This window comes from Pleurodeles waltl, chromosome 4_2, assembly GCF_031143425.1.
Source record: "Pleurodeles waltl isolate 20211129_DDA chromosome 4_2, aPleWal1.hap1.20221129, whole genome shotgun sequence".
NCBI classification, from domain to species: Eukaryota; Metazoa; Chordata; class Amphibia; order Caudata; family Salamandridae; genus Pleurodeles; species Pleurodeles waltl.
In genome coordinates this window covers 969,804,947-969,825,861 of record NC_090443.1, presented here as the reverse complement: position 1 = coordinate 969,825,861, position 20,915 = coordinate 969,804,947, and the positions used below count along the sequence as shown (strand labels likewise).

Here is a 20,915-nt window from a genome sequence, read left to right as displayed (position 1 = left end):
ACCTCTCTCTGATCAGAGTAAATATGACACGAACACCTGTTTTGTCATGTTAGTGAGTGGGTGAGTAGATTTTTTTTTTTTAAGGCCTGACAGCCCAATACTAGTAATTTTGGGTAAAGTCAAGAGGCAGGGAACAGCATTCCAGATCCTGCTTCTCAAGCAGGTGGCCCTAAAACGCAACAGCGCTATTGCACGGGATGGGGCACAGATTGAGTCTTTCTCCATGAATGACTGAAAGTCATGTCAAATGAATACTCCTCATCCAGCATGGGTATTTTAAAAAACGTTTGAAAACTCCTCCAGGAGAAAAGATCACACGAAGAGGAAGAAATGTTATGTCTGCATAAGGAGTTGGAGGGCCAGTGAAAATAGGCAATAATAAGAATACCTGTCTGTAAGGCTTGTAGTTGAGGATTCCTTACCTTTAGAACTTGCCAGGGTGTCAGACTGGATCCGGAGATTTCTTCGAGCCGTACCCTGGCATGCCGTCAGGTGCCATCAGTCTACTCCGTGTCCGTCCTTGGTGTCATGATGACGTTGTGGTCGTACATAGGTGCCCAGCCCAGCGTGCTGACATCAGTTTGTTTCTTCCCAGAACCCTCAGTCACTTTTTGACTGACTTTTCAACCTTTTTGTTGATCAACAAACGTTCTTTCACTTCATGTCGCTCGGACGATGTGATGTGGGAGAAGCAGGCCTCCATACTCTGAGCCTACTTCTGGGTTGACTCTATGCCTCAGTTTCTGGGAGCCAGGACAACCCCTGCCCAACTCTGAGTTTTACGAGGCCATCTGCTTCAGTTTTCCACAGACCGACTCTCCTGTGATGGCCCTTGGGGCTCAGAAAGGTCAGTGGGGGGCCACTGCGGGTTCCACGCCAGTGGCTTTGACTGACGGGCACCTCAGGCTCCTTTATTGGATATGTGCAAACTCCAGTCGTGCCATCACAACCTTCACCAGTTCCGACACACATTGCCACTTCCAATGCTAGTCGGGCCCACAATAGATGTCGACCCCATTCTCATTCCTGATTCCGACTCAACATCACTCAACTCCAATTCTGCCTTTGATGGGGCTTATGTTCCCCAGGATGGATCCTGACCCTTATATTTGCAGGTACGGGGAAAGTGTGGAGTGGTTGCTGGACCCTATAGAATTCCAGCTAGATGATTCAGGAATGGACTAGGCTCAAGAATTGGGCGAAGCCAGTTGTCTAGACACCTCTCCTGAGGCTGCCATGCTTTCTCTCCCCACTGTGGCTACGAAGGAGGAAGCCCCCTATTCCATGGTGATAAGAGCAGCTGAGGTCCTGGGCCTCGAGCTGCCTTCTGTGGCAGTCAGGACTATCCACCTGACTGAGGCGCTTCAGCCCGTGGCTTCTACGTCCGAACCCCTTTTTCCCTTTAAGGAAGCCCTCACTGATGTCCTCCTGGGAATGTGGTCTAAACCCAGCACAGGGGCTCCTGTCTACAGGACGATAGGCCATCACCACAGGCCTGCACCGAATGACCCTTGATTCCTGATTCAACCCCCTATACCTAAGAGCTTAATCATCCAGGCTTCTTCCTCTTCTGGGCATTCACATCTGCACCCCAGAATAGGCAAGCAAAAAGACTGGACCAACTTGTAAAGAAGTTGTTCTCTTCCTCCAGACTGACGTTGCGGTCCATGAACGCTGCATGCCTTTTTGGCTGCTATTCACATACTTTATGGTATACAATCGCACAGCTGCTTTCACAGATCCTGGAGGAGGCCCTTTCCGTTCCCTCCCAAGCTGATGGTGAGAGAGATGCAGCCAAGTTCGCAGTACGTTGTGGGCTGGACATGACCGACTCACTAGGCAGATCAGTTGCATCGACGCTTGGTTGAGGATGTCTGGCTTTGTGGGGTATGTCCAGCAATCGCTTATGGACCTGCCCTTCAATGGCACCTCTTCAAGAGGCAAAGTGGACTCAGCTCTCAAGTGTTTTTTAAAGAGTCCTGTACTATTGCATGTTTCCTTGGCCTTGCAGCTGTTCCTTGTCCCCCTGTCTGCTATTCACCCCTTTCGAAGGGGCGCCCAACAGCATTCATTTCCCTCCAGCTCCTGTGCTGTGCATGCTGACCAGCCTCTGTGGCGCTGGATGTGGAATCAAACGTGCTCATGGATCAGGGAGCCAGCGGTCAGCCCAGTCCCCATCACCCCTGCTGCAGCCTCCAAACCCTCCTAATCTGTCGCTCTATCCCGAACCTGTTGGAGGCAGAATTAGTCATCAGCTGCCCCACTGGTAATCCATCATGACGGACAGGTGGGTTTTGCAAATAGTTCGAAGGGCTACTCCCGCCCCTTCAAAACTACCCGTCTGGCACCATCCTAGTATCAGATGAAGGTTTTCTTGACGTTTCTCTGCATGGAAGTTACGGCTCTCTTGGCCAAGGGAGCCATAGAGAAGGTCCCTATGGCAGAAGTAGGTTGTGGTTATTATACCTGCTACTTTCTGGTGCCCAAAAAGGACAACAGCCTTCATCCTATCATAGACCTCTAGTCTCTCCATTTTCTCCTCAGAAAGAAGAAATTTAAAATGCTCACTCACTCTGGTGTTCAAGAAAGAGATGTTGTAGTTACAGCTCATCTGCGCAGGCTAGGGCTTTTTCTTCCCCTACCTTGATGACTGGCTGTTGAAGGCGGACTTGCCTTAGGCTGCCTGCCCCTTCCATAGTATGGCGAACCACCTGCATTAGCTGGGGTGCACTATAAATATGCTAAGGTCACACCGGACTCCCTCTCAGATGCTCCCTTTAATGGGTTTTTCTGAACACGGTGGAATATCGGGCCTATCCTAACACGAAGCAAGTCCAGGATCTTCAGGCTGTGATACCGATGTTGCAGCCTCTGTCCTGGGTGTCTGTGAGAATAACTGAGGCTGCCTGGCCTCATGGCCTCCTGCACCCTGCTGGTCACAAATGCTACATGGCATATGCGGGCTCTGCAGTGGGGCCTTTAAAACTCCAGTGGGTGTAGCATCAGGGGAATCTCTCGGACATGGTCTGAGGGAACTGCAAGATCTACAGTTGCTTTCTAATTGGGATTGGTTCTGAGACAGATCCCACTCCCTTCCCCAACCAGATCTGACAGGTGGGTCACTCCTGGGATGAGGCTGCCACCTAGGGGAGACAGATCAGAGGTTTCTAGTCTTCGGCAGAGTCTGGGCTCCACATCAGTCTTCTGGAGTTCAGGGTGATCAAGCTTGCATTTAAAGCATTCCTTCCCTCTCTCAAGGGAGAGTGGTGAGTGTTCAGGGACAACACCACTGCCAGGTGGTACTGCAACAAACAAGGGGTGGGGTCGTGGACCCTTTGTCAGGAGGCTCCATGCCTCAGGACATGGCAGGAAAGTCAGGACATATCCCTGGAGGTGGCGCAAGGTCTTTCAGTAGTGGGGATAGCCTTGGTTAGATCTGTTCACCTCTGCACAGAACACACAGACTGCTGTTTTGTGTGCTTGAGTTTCCAAGTCGGCACTCGCTCTGCAGCATTTTTCATCTCGAGTGGAACTTGAGCCTCCTGTACGCCTTCCCGCCAATACCACTTCTACCCAGAGTTCTCGAAGATCAAGAACGCGTGGGCCTAAGTAATCCTTGTGGCTCCAGACTGGGCACAGAGTATGGCATCCTGGGCTTCTGGACATGGCCATCACTTCTCCACTCACTGCTTCATCAGAAGGATCCTCTCCTGCAGCAGTAGGGGACGGTTCTCCACCCGATCCTGTCCAGTCTTTGCCTTCATCCGTGGAGATTGAGCAGTGGCAGTTGAGAGCTTTTGACAGTCTGCCTGATGTATATCTTTGCAGCCAGGCGCACTTCCACCTAAAGGGTATACAACTGTTGGAGCAAATTTGTGTCATGGTGTACCAACAAGTCTAATTCTCCTTTCTGCACCTCTGTCTGAGGTTCTTTTGTTTGTACTCTTGCCCAGCAAGTCTTTGCTTTGGGGACCCTTGAAGATTATCTGCCTACCCTCTGCTTTCCGCAGACTACCAGTTCAACCCACCTTGTTTAAATCTCCCATTGTTGGGAGGTTTCTTAAGGGGCTTACCCATGTTACACCTACCCTGCTCATAAGTCCCCATTGGGACTTGAACTTGGTACTCACTTACCTTGTGTGCTCCCTGTAAGCCCCTTCATAATTGTCCTCTGTGGCTTCTCACTTCAAATACAGCCTTTCTTATTGCCATCACCTCTGCAAGAAGTGTGTGTGAGCTACAAGCTTTCTTCAAAACCACCCTTTCTTGCACCATCCTGATAGTGGTGCTTTGTACCAGGGCCTCTGTCCTCCCTAAGGTGGCAACGCCATTTCATGTAGGCCAATCTATCACCTTGCCTGTTTTCTATGCATCCCATAGTCTTCCATGAAAAGGGGAGACGCTACTGTCTGGATTCAGAAAGAGCATTGGCGTTCCAGCTCCGTCGTTCCAAAGACTTCAGGGTGGCTGATCAACTTTGTTGATTATGAAGAAGGGGAAGGCGGTGCAGAAAAGGACCATCTCTCGATGGGTTGTTCTCTGCATCAAAATGTGCTACGCTTTGGCTGAGAAGCAGACTCCTGAGGGTTTGCAAGCTCATTCCACCAGAGTAACTGCTGCAACCACTGCATTAGCATGCGGACTTCCGGTCCTGGACATCTGCCAGGCAGCAACATGGGTGTCCCTGCACATGTTAACAAAACACTGCTGCCTGGTCAGTCAGGTCCACAGGGAAGGCTATTTTGGCTATTTGGTCCTCCAAGACGTCCTAGTATGATCTTGGTTCTCAGACCCACCTTTGGGGATGGTATTGCTTGGGTATGGATTCCAAGGCAAGGAATCTGCAACTAGAAGTCTATCAGATGAACAAGGTACTCACCTTCGGTAACAAATTATCTGGTAGAGACATTCTAGTTGCAGTTTCTTACCAACCCACCCATCCTCTCCACTCTGTGAACTGATTCGTAGAGACAGGGACTCCCTTTCGGGGTCCTAGTTTTGGTGCACCAGTCTGTTCTTCATGGCTATGTGCTTCTGGTGTGGAAAGTTGTGAAAAACTGACGGCAGCGCGTCAGTGTGGCACGTATATACAACCGCAACGTCGTCATTGTGACGACTGATGCAGAGCCGACTAATAGCACGCAAGAGGACTGCGTGAAGAAAAAGCTCCAGATCCGGTCTGACGCCTGGGGAAATTCTAACGTAAGGAATCTGCAACTACAATATGTCTACCTGATTACTTACCAAAGGTAAGTAACTTGTTAGACAGGTCAACGTGGGAAATTACTGTGCATACATTCTGGTACCAAAACGAGGCATTTCACTTTGTCCAATTTGTGGACCTTTGATTCCTAAACAAATTCCTAAAAATTCAAAATCACACTTAAGTCAGTTATCCTGTGGCTGTGTGAAAACGACTACATGGCCACAATAGACCTAAAATATGCTTATTTACACACTCCCATGAACCACAAGCAGAAGATTTCTGCTCTGTCATAGACTACGTTCACTCACTGCTAAGGATACTCCCTTTTGGCATCAAATAATCACCTTCAGTGTTAACTAAATGCCAAACCCTCATAGCTTCCTTGAACAGACATGTATAAACCTACTTAGGAAACTGGCTGGTTAAAGCAATCTTGTTTTTGAATGCCAGAGGAGCGTTAGAATGGTCATGGACATGTTTCACAGACTAGGTTTTATAATAACCCTGGAGAAATTCTGTGGAGAGACGAAGATAGAAAATATGCTTCTAGGAGCAAGGATCAGCGTATTCAAGGCACGGGCTAAACCCAGTGTCAAGAGAATCCAGGTATTAACAGAACAAGCACACCATTAACTCAAGGGTCAGTCTGGCAGTAAGGTCACTGGGGAGGATGATGGACACGATGACCTCCTGCGTCACTTACCTGTGCAAGACCAATTCTGGAATGGATCCAAAATCAATGGCCACAATCAACTGGAAGTTGAGAAGATTACTGGCTGTAGCGTAAAAGGGGCACAAAGATGATCTTGTGGAACACGGGAAACATAAGTGGGCAAACCTTTTCTTCAAATAACTCGGTGACCATCACCATAGACTCATCTCATAGAGGATGTGGAGTGTCATGGCAGAACTCAACATCAGGTGATTATGGAAAGCAGACTAAGCAAGCCAGCACATAATTGCAGTGCAGTTGAGGACAGTCTTCCTGGCCTTAAACTTGTTCCACACACAGGTGTGGCCAAAGACAGTGCAAATCCAAACAAAGCAACACAACTGCAGTGTTCTGCCTCATCAAACTTGGAAGGACAAGGTCAAATGCATTGTCAAAGCTAGCCTAGAACATTTGGAGCTGGGTCGTACCTTGAAAGTTAACCTTGATAAAGATATAGATACTAGGCATAGAGAAAGTAGAAGCTGACAGATTAAGCAGACAATGAACCACCTCACCCAAATGTGAACCAAATGAACAGTAGTTCAGAGTGCCATGGACCAGAGGTAGACTTGTTTGTAACACCAGAAAACGTCAAATACCAAAACTTTGAATCCAGACCACTGCTTCCTGGGAAATACCCTGTTAATTGACTGAGGAAAGTTGCATGCACTTTACCAAAATTCCCTTATGCTAATTGCATGACTCTGATCTTGATATCCCCAGAATGGGCAATATAAACCTGGTTCTCAGTCCTTGTAGAAATGGCACAGGAGAACATGATTACCAGTCCTCACAACCTATTGTACATGGGAAGAGGCGTAATTCTCCACCTGATACATCTAGTCTGTCTAGTAGTCTGCTTTTGAACATACAGATCTTCCAAGGATAACAATGGACAGTTTTAAGAGTCTAAGGGGCCAAGCACTAAAACATTTTACACAGTAAAATTGAAGAGATCCTGTGGTGTGAGGAAAGGGAGCTGTTCACAACAGAACACAAGATACGATGATGATCAGATACCGAACTTACTTCCTTGATGAGTCTAACTTATACTTCATTAAAAGTCCTCTTAGCTGCAATGGTAGGTTACACAACTTATTGGATGAGGTTTGTTCATTACTCCGGTGATGAAGATTCCTAGTTGAAGCAAAAAGAATAGCTCCACTCTGATCGCTACCAATCATGTGGAATCTCAATCTGAACTGCTCCACAAAACAGGACTCTGGTTCTTAAACATTCTGAATTACCATCAGGTGTCTCTAGGCAGAGAACTGGAAGAGCTAACTGCCAAGGAAGCCTTGCCTACAAAAACATGAGGACAGATTGGCCATGTGAACAGAAGCTCACTTCTACCAAAAGTCATAATCAATTTCTGGTCAAACACTTTCAGCTGCCAGGGTTCTTTCAGCAATCTAACAATTAAACAGTAAAGCCCCTGCATACTCCTGGTGTACATCAGGCAGTCATGCTCTATTTAGAAAGTATAAAGAAGCAAATTCTTTACTGTATTAGCAGATAGAAAGGCTCATTGGTAACAGGCTACCAGTGCTCAATGCTTGTCCCATAAAATCTTGCATCGTGCGCGCGCACACACACACACATTATGGCAGCGACTTGGTCATTAATTTATTTCAACGCAACCTCCAAAAATAGATGAGGATGCCACTATAGAACTCACTGCAGAGCACGTGAATCAAGAAACTATTCATGCTGCAAAATGAAATGATGATTCAACTGCAGGAATAGTTTTGCAGCTTGAATAATTAGTTTAGTTCCCTCCTGAACCAGTAATTTCTGATGGATACAACTACCTGTGGATTCCTCACCTCATGAATACTCCCATGGCGCCAGCATTCGACGGAAATCTTCTTACTAGTCTCTGCACGTCGACGAGGACGTCACTGTCGCCCACGCGACGCCGTCTGACGTCATACAGGCAATAAGGTCCTCGACGACGTGCGGACGTCAGTTCCCTTTTTTCCGTGCATTCGAAACGGTTATCTTCGAGGGAGCAACTGTTACTCTTGCGGTTACAGTGTATATCTTGCTGCGTAGTCTTTCGCTGTGGAAATAATGTCGCTGAGAAAGTCTGGATTTAAGCCTTGTCGTGAGTGTGGAGGCAAGATGTCGGTGACGGATCCTCATTCCGATTGCCTTTGGTGTTTGAGCTCCGACCACGACGTCTCGACTTGTGATTCATGTCAGCACATGAATCCAAAGGCTCTTAAAGAACGTGAGGCGAAGCTGTTTATGGCCAAGTCAAAGGAGAAGCATCACAAGAAGTCTTCTCCAAGACATCGGCGTCATCGAGACTCCCGGCGCCGTAGAGAATCTCGGCGTCATTCAAGGGAGGCTCGTTCCAGGTCTCCGGATCGGCGCCGAAGAAAATGGGAGGTCAGCCCCACGGTTACGCCGCATCCTTCGACGCCGTTGCCTTCTCCGGCGTCTCCAACTTCACCTGGACAGGCGTCGGTGATTGAGGTATTGGAGCCTCAGGTGTTTTCTCCGGCGCAGACGCCGAGGCCGGCGTCGGGGTCGCCTCCGAGACAGGCACCCCAGTATCCAGCTTTTCCCACCCCTGGAGCCGATAGTTCCGCATTCTTGAATGCGATGTATGCCATCTTCCAACAGATGGCTCCAGGGGGTGCTCCGGCTGGGCCTTTGACCTTTTCTTTGGGTGATCCTGCGCCTCTTCGGCCGGCACCCTTTATGCCCTTTCTCCCGTTTGGGAACGTGGGGTCGGCGCCGGTGGCCGCTCCGGTGGCTTCGGAAGGATTGGCCCCAGGGATTTCCATCCCGTCGACGTCGAGATTTCGGCCTGTGACTCCGGTGGGTCCATCCGTTTCAACTGCTCTTCAGTCGGCGCCGAAGTTACCTGTGGCGCCGGATGCGGCGTCGGTGGCTTCGGAAGATCGGCGCCGATCTCCGACTTCGGCGGAGGCATTGTCGACTCCGCGGATTGAGCAACGACTGCATTCAAGGAGACGTGCTCTCCGGGTACTAGAAGAGCAGGAGTACCAACGAGCCCTAGAGGAAGGAGAGCTGGAGGACTCGGGTGATGGGTTGCGTGGACTGGAGTCGGCTAGTGGGCTGGACACTTCCCCTGAGTGGGACCTTTCGTCCCCGGGGGAATATACTGAGGAGGCTTCTTCCTTTCATGCAGTGGTACGGAAGGCAGCTAGTTTTTTGGACCTGCCTTTGCCGGTGGTGGAGGCGAAACAAAACCTTTTGACAGAGGTGTTACATCCGGCCTCAGCCGCGGCGGAGCCTCTGTTACCTTTTAATGACGCTCTGCTGGATCCGGTTTTAGAGGTGTGGAAGAGGCCGGCATCTTCCCCAGCAGTTCAGAGCCGCGGCCAGGAGGTATCGGGCGGCTCCAACTGACCCTGGTTTTCTGTCCAGGCACCCTACGCCGGAGAGCTTGGTGGTGCAGGCCTCCTGTTCGTCCAAGTCAGCGCCTGGTTCTTTTCCGACGGTGCCTGGGGACCGAGATTCAAAGAAGCTAGAGGCGCAGTCGAAGAAGATTTTTTCGTCCTGCAGTCTGGCGTTAAAAGCCACCAATGCAACCTGTATCCTGGGGAGGTATATTCATGCTCTGATGGATGACATCTCCTCTTCGTTTACAGAGCTTCCCCAGGGTCTTTTGGATCTTGTCTCAAATGCCCAGGCTGCTGCGACCCAAATTATCCAGACGGGACTGGATACCACCGACTCGGTAGCCAGAGCAATGGGCACAACTGTGGTGGCAAGGAGACAGGCCTGGCTCCGTAACTCGGGCTTTTCGGCTGATGTACAGTCCACATTGTTGGATCTCCCGTTTGATGGGGACAAACTGTTTGGGGCTAAGGCTGATTCGGCCTTGGAACGTTTTAAGGAAAGCAGGGCCACGGCTAAGTCGTTAGGGCTCCAAGCTCCTTCTTCCACGGCCTCTTCCAGGTTTTTCAGGAGGTTTCGTGGATTTGGGCGTGGCTCTTCCTCCTCTTCCTTTCGGGGAAGATATCAGCAACCTGCCTCTTCCCATCCCTATAGATCTTTTAGGGGGAGAGGTAGGGTCCGCACCAGAGGAGCCTCTCAGCAGCACTCTGCCTCTTCCTCATCCTCTGGCGGGGTGCAGCAGGGGAAGCAGCCTTAGTCTTCCACCATTTCCAACTCACGCCTCTCCTGTAGGGGGAAGATTACAGCATTTTCTCACCAAATGGGAGACTGTTACGTCGGACAATTGGGTTCTCAGTGTTGTGGGAAAAGGCTACACCCTTCCTTTTCGGGAGTTTCCGCCCCTCATCCCGCCCCGCCCTTCGTATTGTTCACAAGAACACCTCCTGTTGCTAGAACAGGAGGTAGAAGTCCTCCTTTTAAAGGGCGTGGTGGAGTTGGTCCCGGAGCAGGAAAGGGGTCAAGGAGTTTACTCAAGGTATTTCCTGATTCCCAAGAAGGATGGTCGTTTGAGACCAATTCTGGACCTGAGGATCTTGAATTGGTTCCTCAAGCAGGAAAAATTCAAGATGCTGACCCTAGCACAGGTGCTTTTGGCGTTGAACAAGGAAGACTGGATGGTGTCTGTCGACTTACAGGATGCTTACTTTGATATCCCGATACTCAAGTCACACAGGAAGTATCTCCGGTTTGTGGTGGGATCGCAACACTATCAGTTTGCGGTCCTTCCGTTTGGTCTTACTTCAGCACCTCGAGTCTTCACGAAGGTGATGTCGGTGGTTGCGGCAGAACTCAGAAGGAAGGGAATAGCAGTATTCCCTTACTTGGACGACTGGTTGATCAAAGCCAAGTCCCCGGAGCTTGTGTCGCATCATCTGCAGTCAACAACCCAGTTGTTGTTCGACCTGGGTTTTTCGGTGAATGAGCCCAAATCTCACCTAGAGCCCTCTCAGCGCCTCCTGTTCATAGGGGCAGTACTGGATACAACATTGGGTCGGGCCTTTCCTCCGCCTCAGCGGATTCAAGATATTCAGGATTTGGTTCCAATGTTTCGAAATGGAGCGGTAGTTCCAGTCCTCAAGGTCCTTCGTCTGCTCGGTCTTTTTGCCTCCTGCATTCTGTTGGTCACGCATGCTCGCTGGCACATGAGGGCTCTTCAGTGGTGCCTCCGAAGGCAGTGGTCTCAACACAGAGGGGATCTAGAGGGTACTGTCAAGATCTCCAGAGATGCTGCTGTGGATTTGAAGTGGTGGATTGTAAGCAACAATCTTTCGCAAGGAAAGCCGTTCCAGCAGTCGCCACCAGTGGCCACAGTCATAACGGATGCTTCCACTCTAGGGTGGGGAGCTCATCTGGGGGATCTGGAGATCAAAGGTCTTTGGTCTCCAGAGGAACAGATTTTTCACATCAATCTGTTAGAATTACGGGCTGTACGTCTGGCTCTCAAGGCCTTCCTCCCTTCCCTTCGTGGTCAGTCGGTACAGGTCCTAACGGACAATACTACCACGATGTGGTACATAAACAAGCAGGGAGGAGTGGGGTCGTACCTTCTCTGCAGAGAAGCTCTTAGACTATGGTCCTGGGCAAAGGACCATCGGATTTGCTTGATAGCAAACCATCTGGCCGGAGTTTTGAACGTGCGTGCGGACAGTCTCAGTCGCCGCTTCTCGGCAGACCACGAGTGGCGTCTCCATCCAGATCAAGTCCGCTTAATCTTCCAGAGGTGGGGGTTTCCTCGGGTAGATCTGTTCGCCACTCGAGAGAACGCGCATTGTCCGTTGTTCTGCAGCCTTCAGTATCCGATGCAGGAAGCGTTGGGGGACGCGTTTCAAATGACCTGGTGCGGCCAGTTGCTTTACGCGTTTCCTCCCATACCCTTGATTCCTCGAGTATTGAGGAAGATTCCCCAAGACCGGGCTCTAGTAATCTTAATAGCTCCGGATTGGCCAAGGAGGGTGTGGTACTCCGACCTTCTCCAACTCTCAATGTGCCTGCCGCTCCGTCTCCCTTTCAGGGCAGACCTCCTCTCGCAGTCGCAGGGGCAGGTTCTACACCCCAACCTCCAGAGTCTGCACCTACATGCCTGGAGATTGAACGGGGCAACCTGAGTTCCTTCTCTCTCCCGCCTGAGGTAGTGGATGTTATATTAGCGGCCAGGCGACACTCCACTAAATCTATCTACGCTAATAGGTGGTCTAAATTTGTTGCGTGGTGTGGAGAGGCAGATTGATCCTTTGCATGCTCATCTATCGGACGTTTTGTCTTTTGCTCTATCTCTGGCGCAGAAAGGTTGTGCAGTGGCTTCCATTAAAGGTTATTTATCGGCCTTGTCAGCCTTCTTATGTCTTCCAGACCAACCATCTTTATTTAAATCCCCTATTGTTATCAGATTCTTGAAAGGTCTTCTAAATCAATATCCTCCAAAGCCATTCGTTATGCCGCAATGGGATTTGTCCTTAGTCCTGACTTTCCTTATGGGGTCCCCTTTTGAACCTATGCATTCTTGCCCCTTGAGGTATTTGGTTTTAAAAACAGTCTTCCTGATAGCTATAACATCAGCAAGGAGAGTGAGTGAGTTGCAGGCCTTATCAGTAAAACCCCCTTATACAACTTTTTATGGGGATAAGGTGGTGTTGAGGACCAAGGCTGCTTTCCTCCCGAAGGTTGTTTCACCCTTCCATTTGGCTCAGGCAATTACTTTGTCCACGTTCTATCCTCCGCCTCATCCTTCCAAAGAGGAAGAAAGACTGCACCGTCTGGACCCAAAGAGAGCGTTGAGCTTCTTTATCGATAGAACAAAGGATTTCAGGCTGGAGGATCAGCTGTTTATTGGATACGTGGGCAAGAGGAGAGGAAAGGCAGTCCACAAGAGAACACTATCCAGGTGGGTTGTTCTTTGCATTAAAATATGTTACTCTTTGGCAAAGAAGGATCCTCCTGAGGGCATTAGAGCTCATTCCACCAGAGCTAAGTCGGCCACTTCGGCCTTGGCCAGAGGTGTTCCTGTGGTCGACATCTGCAAGGCCGCAACTTGGTCATCCCTTCACACTTTTGCAAAACATTACTGTTTGGATTCTGAGGTTAGAAGGGACGGCCATTTTGCACGGTCAGTGCTGCAGGATTTCTTGGTTTGACCATTTAGGCACCCACCGCCGGGCGTGGTACTGCTTTGGGACTCTATTCATTAGGTGAGGAATCCACAGGTAGTTGTATCCATCAGAAGAACGAGTTACTTACCTTCGGTAACGACTTTTCTGGTGGATACATTAGCTACCTGTGGATTCCTCACGGTCCCACCCGCCTCCCCGTTGCCTTTCTGGTCTTACCAAGTAATCCTTGAGTGCGCTCCTCTTGGTCTTTGAGGGTGCAATAGATGTATATATAATATATTTATATATATATATGTATATATCTTTATGTATATACTTGGTGTGTGTATATATTTTAAAAGAGAGTTTTATATATATATATGTACATAAAAAGATTTACAGTTATTCATACAATGTGGTGTATTTTTACAATATAATGGATGTTGCCTTGCTCTTTTATTGCATTGCCTGGTTGTTCTCATGCACGTAAAAAATGATTGGTACTGACGTCCGCACGTCGTCGAGGACCTCTTATTGCCTGTATGACGTCAGACGGCGTCGCGTGGGCGACAGTGACGTCCTCGTCGACGTGCAGAGACTAGTAAGAAGATTTCCGTCGAATGCTGGCGCCATGGGAGTATTCATGAGGTGAGGAATCCACAGGTAGCTAATGTATCCACCAGAAAAGTCGTTACCGAAGGTAAGTAACTCGTTCTTTTAGCAAATTGTGACGGGTACTGTTGGAAATAGTTCACGCCCAGTTTGCCGATAAGCCGCCATCTCTGGAGAATATACTGTTCTGTCCAGCATACCATGCTCAAAGATCTAAGTGGATAGTTCTTCTGTGTAGGAACCTGGACAATAGCCGTTACATGGAGGCTTTTAATATTATTTCCACAGCATCTCTGTAGTGTAACAGTATTTTCAATGTGCAGATAAATTTTTTGGTATGGCTTAGGTGCACAAAATCTATTAAAGCAGCCCAGGTTACTGAAGATAGTTGGCCAATTCCCGAATTGTGACTGACTGGTAATTGAAAGCCCCACTGTATAAGCACTTTGTGATTTTGCACTGTACTTTGAATTGCTAGTATTTGCGTTGAGCTATGTGGAGCTGATTGCTATAAGCCATATTATACTTGGCTAATGTTTACCACAATTATGCACACTACTGTGATGGAACATTTTGAGCTGGTTAACGTAGACAAAAAATCCTTCACTATGTTGACAATGTTTTAAAATAAATGTGATTAACAATATAAATGTTATTGCTGTAATCTTTTTCTGATTTATAAAAGTGCCACAACTCCTGTTAAATAAGCATTTTAACTGTTGTAATACTTTGTTTGTATTTGTGTTGGCAGGTTTTGTGTATTGTACTTTTATGATCCTGGAGATCGAAATAAAGTTATATCAATATTTACACCTTGGCTTGTTCATTAATTTTGTCCTGGTGCTTAGCCTTTAAGGTGTTCTTGTTTCCATTAGTGTTTACAGGATTTTCTGTAGTACCCCAAGCAAAAATAGTTGCTTAGTAGGACTTTGTGTTCCTCTTTGTACATGGTTAGTTTTGAATGTTTGTGCTGTTGACATGATTTAGCAGACACTAATATAAGCTAAGTTCTGTGTCTCTTAAAAATGTCTTAATTTAGTTTCTTTAGCTCTCCTCTTTATTTGCACGCTCCATCCTCCAATCAATCTAACCATGACATCAAACTGCCTTCTTATTGTTCTCTGTCCACAGCATATTTACAGTCCAAGCTCTAGCTAACTGCTTCCATTGAGCATGGCTGACGACCCCAGACCAAGAACTTGCTTGTTTTTTTTTTAAGCCATGCGGTGCCGTAACCATGACTGTTGCAGAGCTTTATCTGACACTGTAAAATAAGTATGGGTGAGACTGTGCTTTCAAGAAATGACCAAGCCTGTCTGGAAAGCTGCCTCCCTTATGCTTGGAGACAGGGTGCTGGGGGAACAGTGGCGCTGCTGTCGGGCCTGTAAGCGGACCTAAATCTGCTTCTAAACCCACCTGCATTGTCCCCCCCCCTTGCACCTCGAGAAACCGCCAAAAGACTGACTTGCAAGCTGCAGAAAGAGGAGGGATGGCTGTGAGGTTTATCTAGCCTTATCGAAGGCCGCGTCTCTTCTAAGGGAAATTAAAACCAGCTTGTCCACTATAAACCTGAAAATTCACATGAAGTTGGATGATATGAAAATTGCTGGATTGCCAGCATGTCCTAATTGACATGGTGGAATACAGAATTTCAGACAGGATAGCACTGCACAAAACTCCTGAAAGATGACCACAGAGATGGAAAAGATCAAACTAAAGAATGAAAACTTGAGGTGCGATCTCGTAAAAGGAGTATCAGGAGTGTGGGAGTGGTGACATCAACAGCGATGGGTGACAGAAGATTCCATAGAGACACTACTCTGCAACATCTTTGGAGCAGACTCCCTCTTTCGTATGCTGGTGTTCGAGAGACCGCCTCATGCTCAGGCTTCCAGGCCAGTCCCAAGGATTCTGCCACGGCCCATCACTGCCAAACTCTTAAGCTAGAGGGACCACAACCACTCTGAGGCTAGCAAGAAAAAAGTGCACCTTCCACTATGAAGGTGTGACTCATGTTTTTCCGGACTTCACTCAGTGTTCATGATGCAAGCTACAAATATGCACCTGTCGAAAAAGAAAAAAATCACTTCAAGAACTGGAAGTACTGTACCCCAGTTATACCAGGCAAGGCTGTGAATCTCCCTGAAGGGCAAAATGCTGATCTTCAGATGCATAGGAATCAGGTTACCTCTTCAACAAACACTGCAAAACCACTGAGCATTCTCCTCCAGCACATGTGGTCTCACAGGAACAGTGATATATTAACCCACTGAGCCATTAGATGCTGGTAGTATACATCCAGATATATGTATGGTCTTCTGGGCGCTCACCCTTAAAGTGCCCATTGACTAATATGGCATTACTCTATTTTTACATCATGCTCCCTGGTAGCTTTGATGCCACTAATTCGCAGAGGGCAGAGACTAACCACAGTTTTTCTGGCTCCCCTTTGCTTAAGCTTTGAAGCCTCATTACATTGTCATCTTCCCTGTGTATTACTTTCTATGATGTATGAGATGGGCTATTTGTTTTGGGATTCACTGGGCGATTGGGTGTGGGAAGAGGGTGGTGGGGGGGTATTTTTTTGCCATGCATACAGAGCGAACAGTACAATATTGGATGCACCTACAATCTGACCCATCTCGCTCAGCCCACTGACACAGGTTCACAGCTGTAGTCCTTCCCTAAGATTCGACATGCCCCACATGGCTCTAAAGTGCATCTCCTAAAGTGTTAGAGGGCTGGGCAACCCCAGTAGAGGTCTCCAGATTATGTACGTGACTTGTCACCTGGCCAGTGTGGCCTTTCTTCAAGAAGCACATTTAGCTCCCACGCAAAACTTTCTCCAAACATGGGAAGACAATAGATATTTTGCATCCTCTTCAACCTACTCCAGAGCGGTAGCTATGCTGATTCACAGGCTGATCACTTCATCATTTGTACACTCTAGTGGACCCAGAGGGATGTCACCTTGTGGTCTAGAAACTATTCAGCATCACTGTTGAACTTGTATGCACCAAACACTGACAATCCAGAAAGGTTTACAACTACCATTCCTGTGCTTTCAGATGCTGACTCCACTCACCATCCTGTAGGTGGGATATAATGCCACACTAGGATCACTTTTAGACTGTACCAAGGGAATAGCCTGTAGACGCATCAGAGTAAGGGGGTTTGGGGGGGGGGGGGGCGGGAGATTAGGGGGTTACTTTCACCCACATGAAAAATTGTAGCACTCCTGATAGCGTCTGTTTTATGGATGAATTCCAAAAAGCCTATGCAGATATCCTGATTCTCTTGCTGCCTCTTATCTGTCATTAATATGGATGGTAATATTGTCACTAAACTCGCAGCAAATGCACTTTAGCCCCTGATGCCTGCCCTTTTGCATCCGGATCAGTGTGGGTTCAACCCAGTCCACAGTAGATAACCTCCACACATTCACCAGATAGATTCATGATTGGAGATTGTGATGACCTTCTTGGATGTAGTACTAGAAAGGATGTTTGTAGGAAAGGCTTTCCACAGTGGTTTAAAATATGCAGCTCCCCCCAAGACCCTGCTAAAGGTAAACTACTTGCTTACTGAGTAGTTTGAGATTGACAGGGGAATGAGGCAGGGATGCACACCGTTCCAGGTGATTTAAAAACCCATCTCCCAATTTACATCCTGTATGTAATTGCATAGGGATGATGGTTGGGGTCTAAGAATAAAATGGAGCAAGTCACAACTGGTACCTCTTATGGATGCTATGAGGCATCAGGACACAAATTCACTATGCTGGACAACAGAACTGGTTAGATATCATGTTCCACAGAGATATAGCTAGTATCACACTAAAGGACAATGGGACTTGCATTTCTGAGATCACAGATTCTGTACAGAAATGGATTCAACTTCCCCTAATGGTAGCAGGTTGGATCGTCCTGATGAAAATGGTGGTGCTCCAGAGACTACTGTATTTAATACAAAACATCCCTTTTTGCTTATGAAGTATGTTCTTTGCCCAAATGATATCCCTCATAATAAATTTCTCTTAGGCTGGGAAACAACCACAGATTTGGGTGGGGGGTGGGTGTCTGGGCAGGGGGGAAGAAAAGGGGTCTAAGTTGCAGAAACCATACGAGAACAAGGAATTAAAGGCCCTGAATTTTGACTATGTAATGGCACAGGCCCATTTTTCCCCATAGAGTACCCAATACCGGATATTGTGGACAATAGAATGTGGTTTGGCTGAGGCAACCCCTGTCCTAGCTAAACTCTTGCAGATCGCCTTGCCTGGACCAAGAATTACTATGCCATTCACAATCTGGGCATTAACAAGATAGTTCAAGCTCAGCGGATTTTCCTTTAGGTTTGTAACTATAGCTGCAATCCCACTTTACCTCCGTAATTGCACAGAAGACAACCCGGACCTGCTTCTGCTGTTGAACGCAAGCAACTCTGAGACATGTTCCTGAATCCAAAATTGATATCACTGGCGAAATTTAGAGACCAGACACTCTTCCCTAATGGACATACTAGAGGAATCGCCATCTCATGTGCTGAAAAGCTTATTCCCAATTTTTATGGAAGCCCTGCCAGCCTGGGAGCTCCTTTCTACTCCCAAGCAACTTGTGACACAAATAGATCACATAATGGGCAACACAACTTCAGACCTAGAACTGACATTTCTGTGCACAGTGGTCCACAGTCCGAAGAACTAAAATCCGACAGTGGTCCCTTTGCTGTTTGGAAACTAAAGAATAGTTCTCAAATGGAAAGACAGACTTATTCATTATAAAGTCCTATATATGACGTTCTATACCCCAGGACGTATGTCCAAGTGTGGCATACTGACCATCAAATGACCACAGAGATGCAGCCCCTCAGACAGCTTTTTATATACTTGTTGTGATCCTGCTCAGCAGTTGTAAATTTTTGAACCTCAAGTAATGCATACACTGGGCATAATGATAAATCAGGTAATCCCTGTATTCCCACTGATGATAATGTTGAGGCATATTCTGGATGCTTTGAAACACTGCAGGACGCTGATGGTTATGCTGGTGGGCTGGAGGTGGGTGGCCGTGACATTGGGCAGGAAGGGGGGTGGGGAGGGACTCCTAAATTCAAGAGTTGATTGTGGGCAGAGAGCTGGCAGAACTATATGCTGATACTTTGCCTCCATGACATTTAGTGCCTATCCGTGACTGACCAGCATGTTTGACAGGGGACGATCAACATGAATGGTTGATACTGGCAGGATTTGAAGACTGGATTATGCAGAGAACTGGCCAGCCTGAGAGGAAATTGGACATTCAAAGCATCTAATTCGCAGGGGTGCTGGGTGATGAGGCTGCGTACTCAATGTAATGTCTGTAAGCAAACTATAGGTAAAATGTGTTAATGCATGCTGGTATTTTGTTGGATAAGTGTTCGTTATGGTTGTGGGAAAAAAAACTCAATTAAAAAATAAAATAATTAAATTCATAGAACATAGGCAGTGTTTAAGTTGGGCTCTTATTTATTTATTTTTTTATCCGCTAGCTACATTTTTGGTATTTTTTATGCGGACATGATCAACCAAGACATTCAGTGTATAACCTCCAGAACATTAATATTTTTTATATTTTCCTTTCACAGAAACTGCCAAAAAGGAAATCGATGTAATATCTGTCCCAAGCAAGAGTGTTCTCCTCGTGCACGAACCCAAGCAGAAAGTTGATCTTACTAAATATTTGGAGAACCAAGCATTTAGATTTGATTTTGCTTTTGATGAGTCAGCATCAAATGAAATGGTGTACAGGTACTGCTGAGCTGTTGCCATTATTTTGGTAAAATTTAAATGTCTTGAAACATTTTTGCAGTTTATCTTCTCTAGAGGTATTTTTATAGAATTGTTCCCTTGTAGATGATAAAAAGCTTTGCTTTGTATTTGCTTAGGCTTCGCATAAGTGGTGTGAAGCACTAAACAAAAACAGTTGGTAGCATGCTTCATCTTGGAAGACTGTTATTTGACATAATGTTGAATTGCTGTGTAGTATCTGTGGGAGCATGCACGAGTGAAAATGTAACCTTTTGTGGATATTCTTTAGGGGCATCCGGGAATGACCAGAGCAAAGCAGATGAAACCAGAAATTGTTTAGGAGAGCAAGCCACCAAATGAGTTGGTGACCTGTTGTTTTTTTATTTATTTTTTTTGCATTTAAGTCACCAATACAGGCGGCCATAACCCAATAACTAGACTTTTTAATCTACGTTGAGTTGATTTTTTTTTTTTCCTGCAGTTAAATGTCAGTCAGAATGCGTCCTTACTAGGGTGGTTCCTTTATTGAACCCAACCGAAAACAGAGGAGAAATTGGTTTGTGCTCTTGGGGGGGGGGAAGCCATGGTGTTTGTGTGTGTATATATATATATATATATATATATATGTATATATATATATTATATAGTAAATGCTTTGTAAAGTCACTCAGGGTGACTTCTGTCCCCTCCCTAAACACTTGGTTAAAAGATCCCAGTGCCAACTCTACCCACGTTTTCACTATGTTCTGTTTGCAGTAAGGTAAACAGGCCCAGAATGTATTGTTAGGGCAAATCAAAGATGGTGAGTCTTTGGCCATGTTAAACTTGGGCTCTTGGTGGTGGGGGTATGTTGGGAGTGTACTATAGTAATCCTAAAGTTCTTTCGCATCTTAAACTAAAATCCAGTTTGACGCTAGTACTGTACCCAACACATTTAGATACTGAAGTCTGGTAGCACAAAAACAGTCCTTCAGCAGCTAGACAGTGGATCCACAAGAAGTGTCTAGGCAATCTGTTCTCTCTTCTTTCACCACAGTTATATGTTGGTTCTTTCCTTTTCAAGTGTGCCCCAAGTGTTATGTGGCTCAACTGACCTGTTAAGTAGTGTTTGACTGCATATTTGATTGAACTCAGGAGTCATTGCTGCCCATTCAGGGCAGCCTATTTTTTGCTCCTAGTTGGCATTTCACACATTTTCCCCTATTTAGAGCTAATGAATGGATGAGAACTGGCAGAGGCTTATGTTAGACTTCTGACATTTGTGGCAAGTAATGGGCCTCTTTCCCCAGTTAGCAGCACTGGTATTTTAATCATCACTCTAGTTTTCAACATAGGACAGCTATGCCTGCAACAGTAAAACTAAGAGTTGGGTCTTTAGGCTGCAGAAACATGGCAATATTATTTTTTCTACTTGTCACACTTTTATATATGATGCACCTTACCTTGTGGGCTGCAACATTTAATAGATAATTTTCTAATACTTAAAAGGAAGATTTTTACCTTTCAAGGTGGGCTATGTCGACAGGTTGATCTGTAGATTTACAATGCTGCAGTTATGCTATACAGGGTATGCCT

The 20,915-nt window shown here is 46.8% G+C and overlaps 1 protein-coding gene across 2 annotated transcripts in view; it reads left to right on the top strand.

Annotated features, from left to right (window-relative positions):
- The window catches only part of KIF2C (kinesin family member 2C), a 752,439-nt gene that overhangs the window by 369,352 nt on the left and 362,172 nt on the right, over nucleotides 1-20,915 (top strand). For both annotated transcript variants that reach the window (XM_069232808.1, XM_069232807.1), the window contains one exon: nucleotides 19,178-19,340. In XM_069232808.1, coding sequence (XP_069088909.1) covers nucleotides 19,178-19,340 — 163 coding nt within the window. The remainder of the gene's footprint in view (nucleotides 1-19,177; nucleotides 19,341-20,915) is intronic.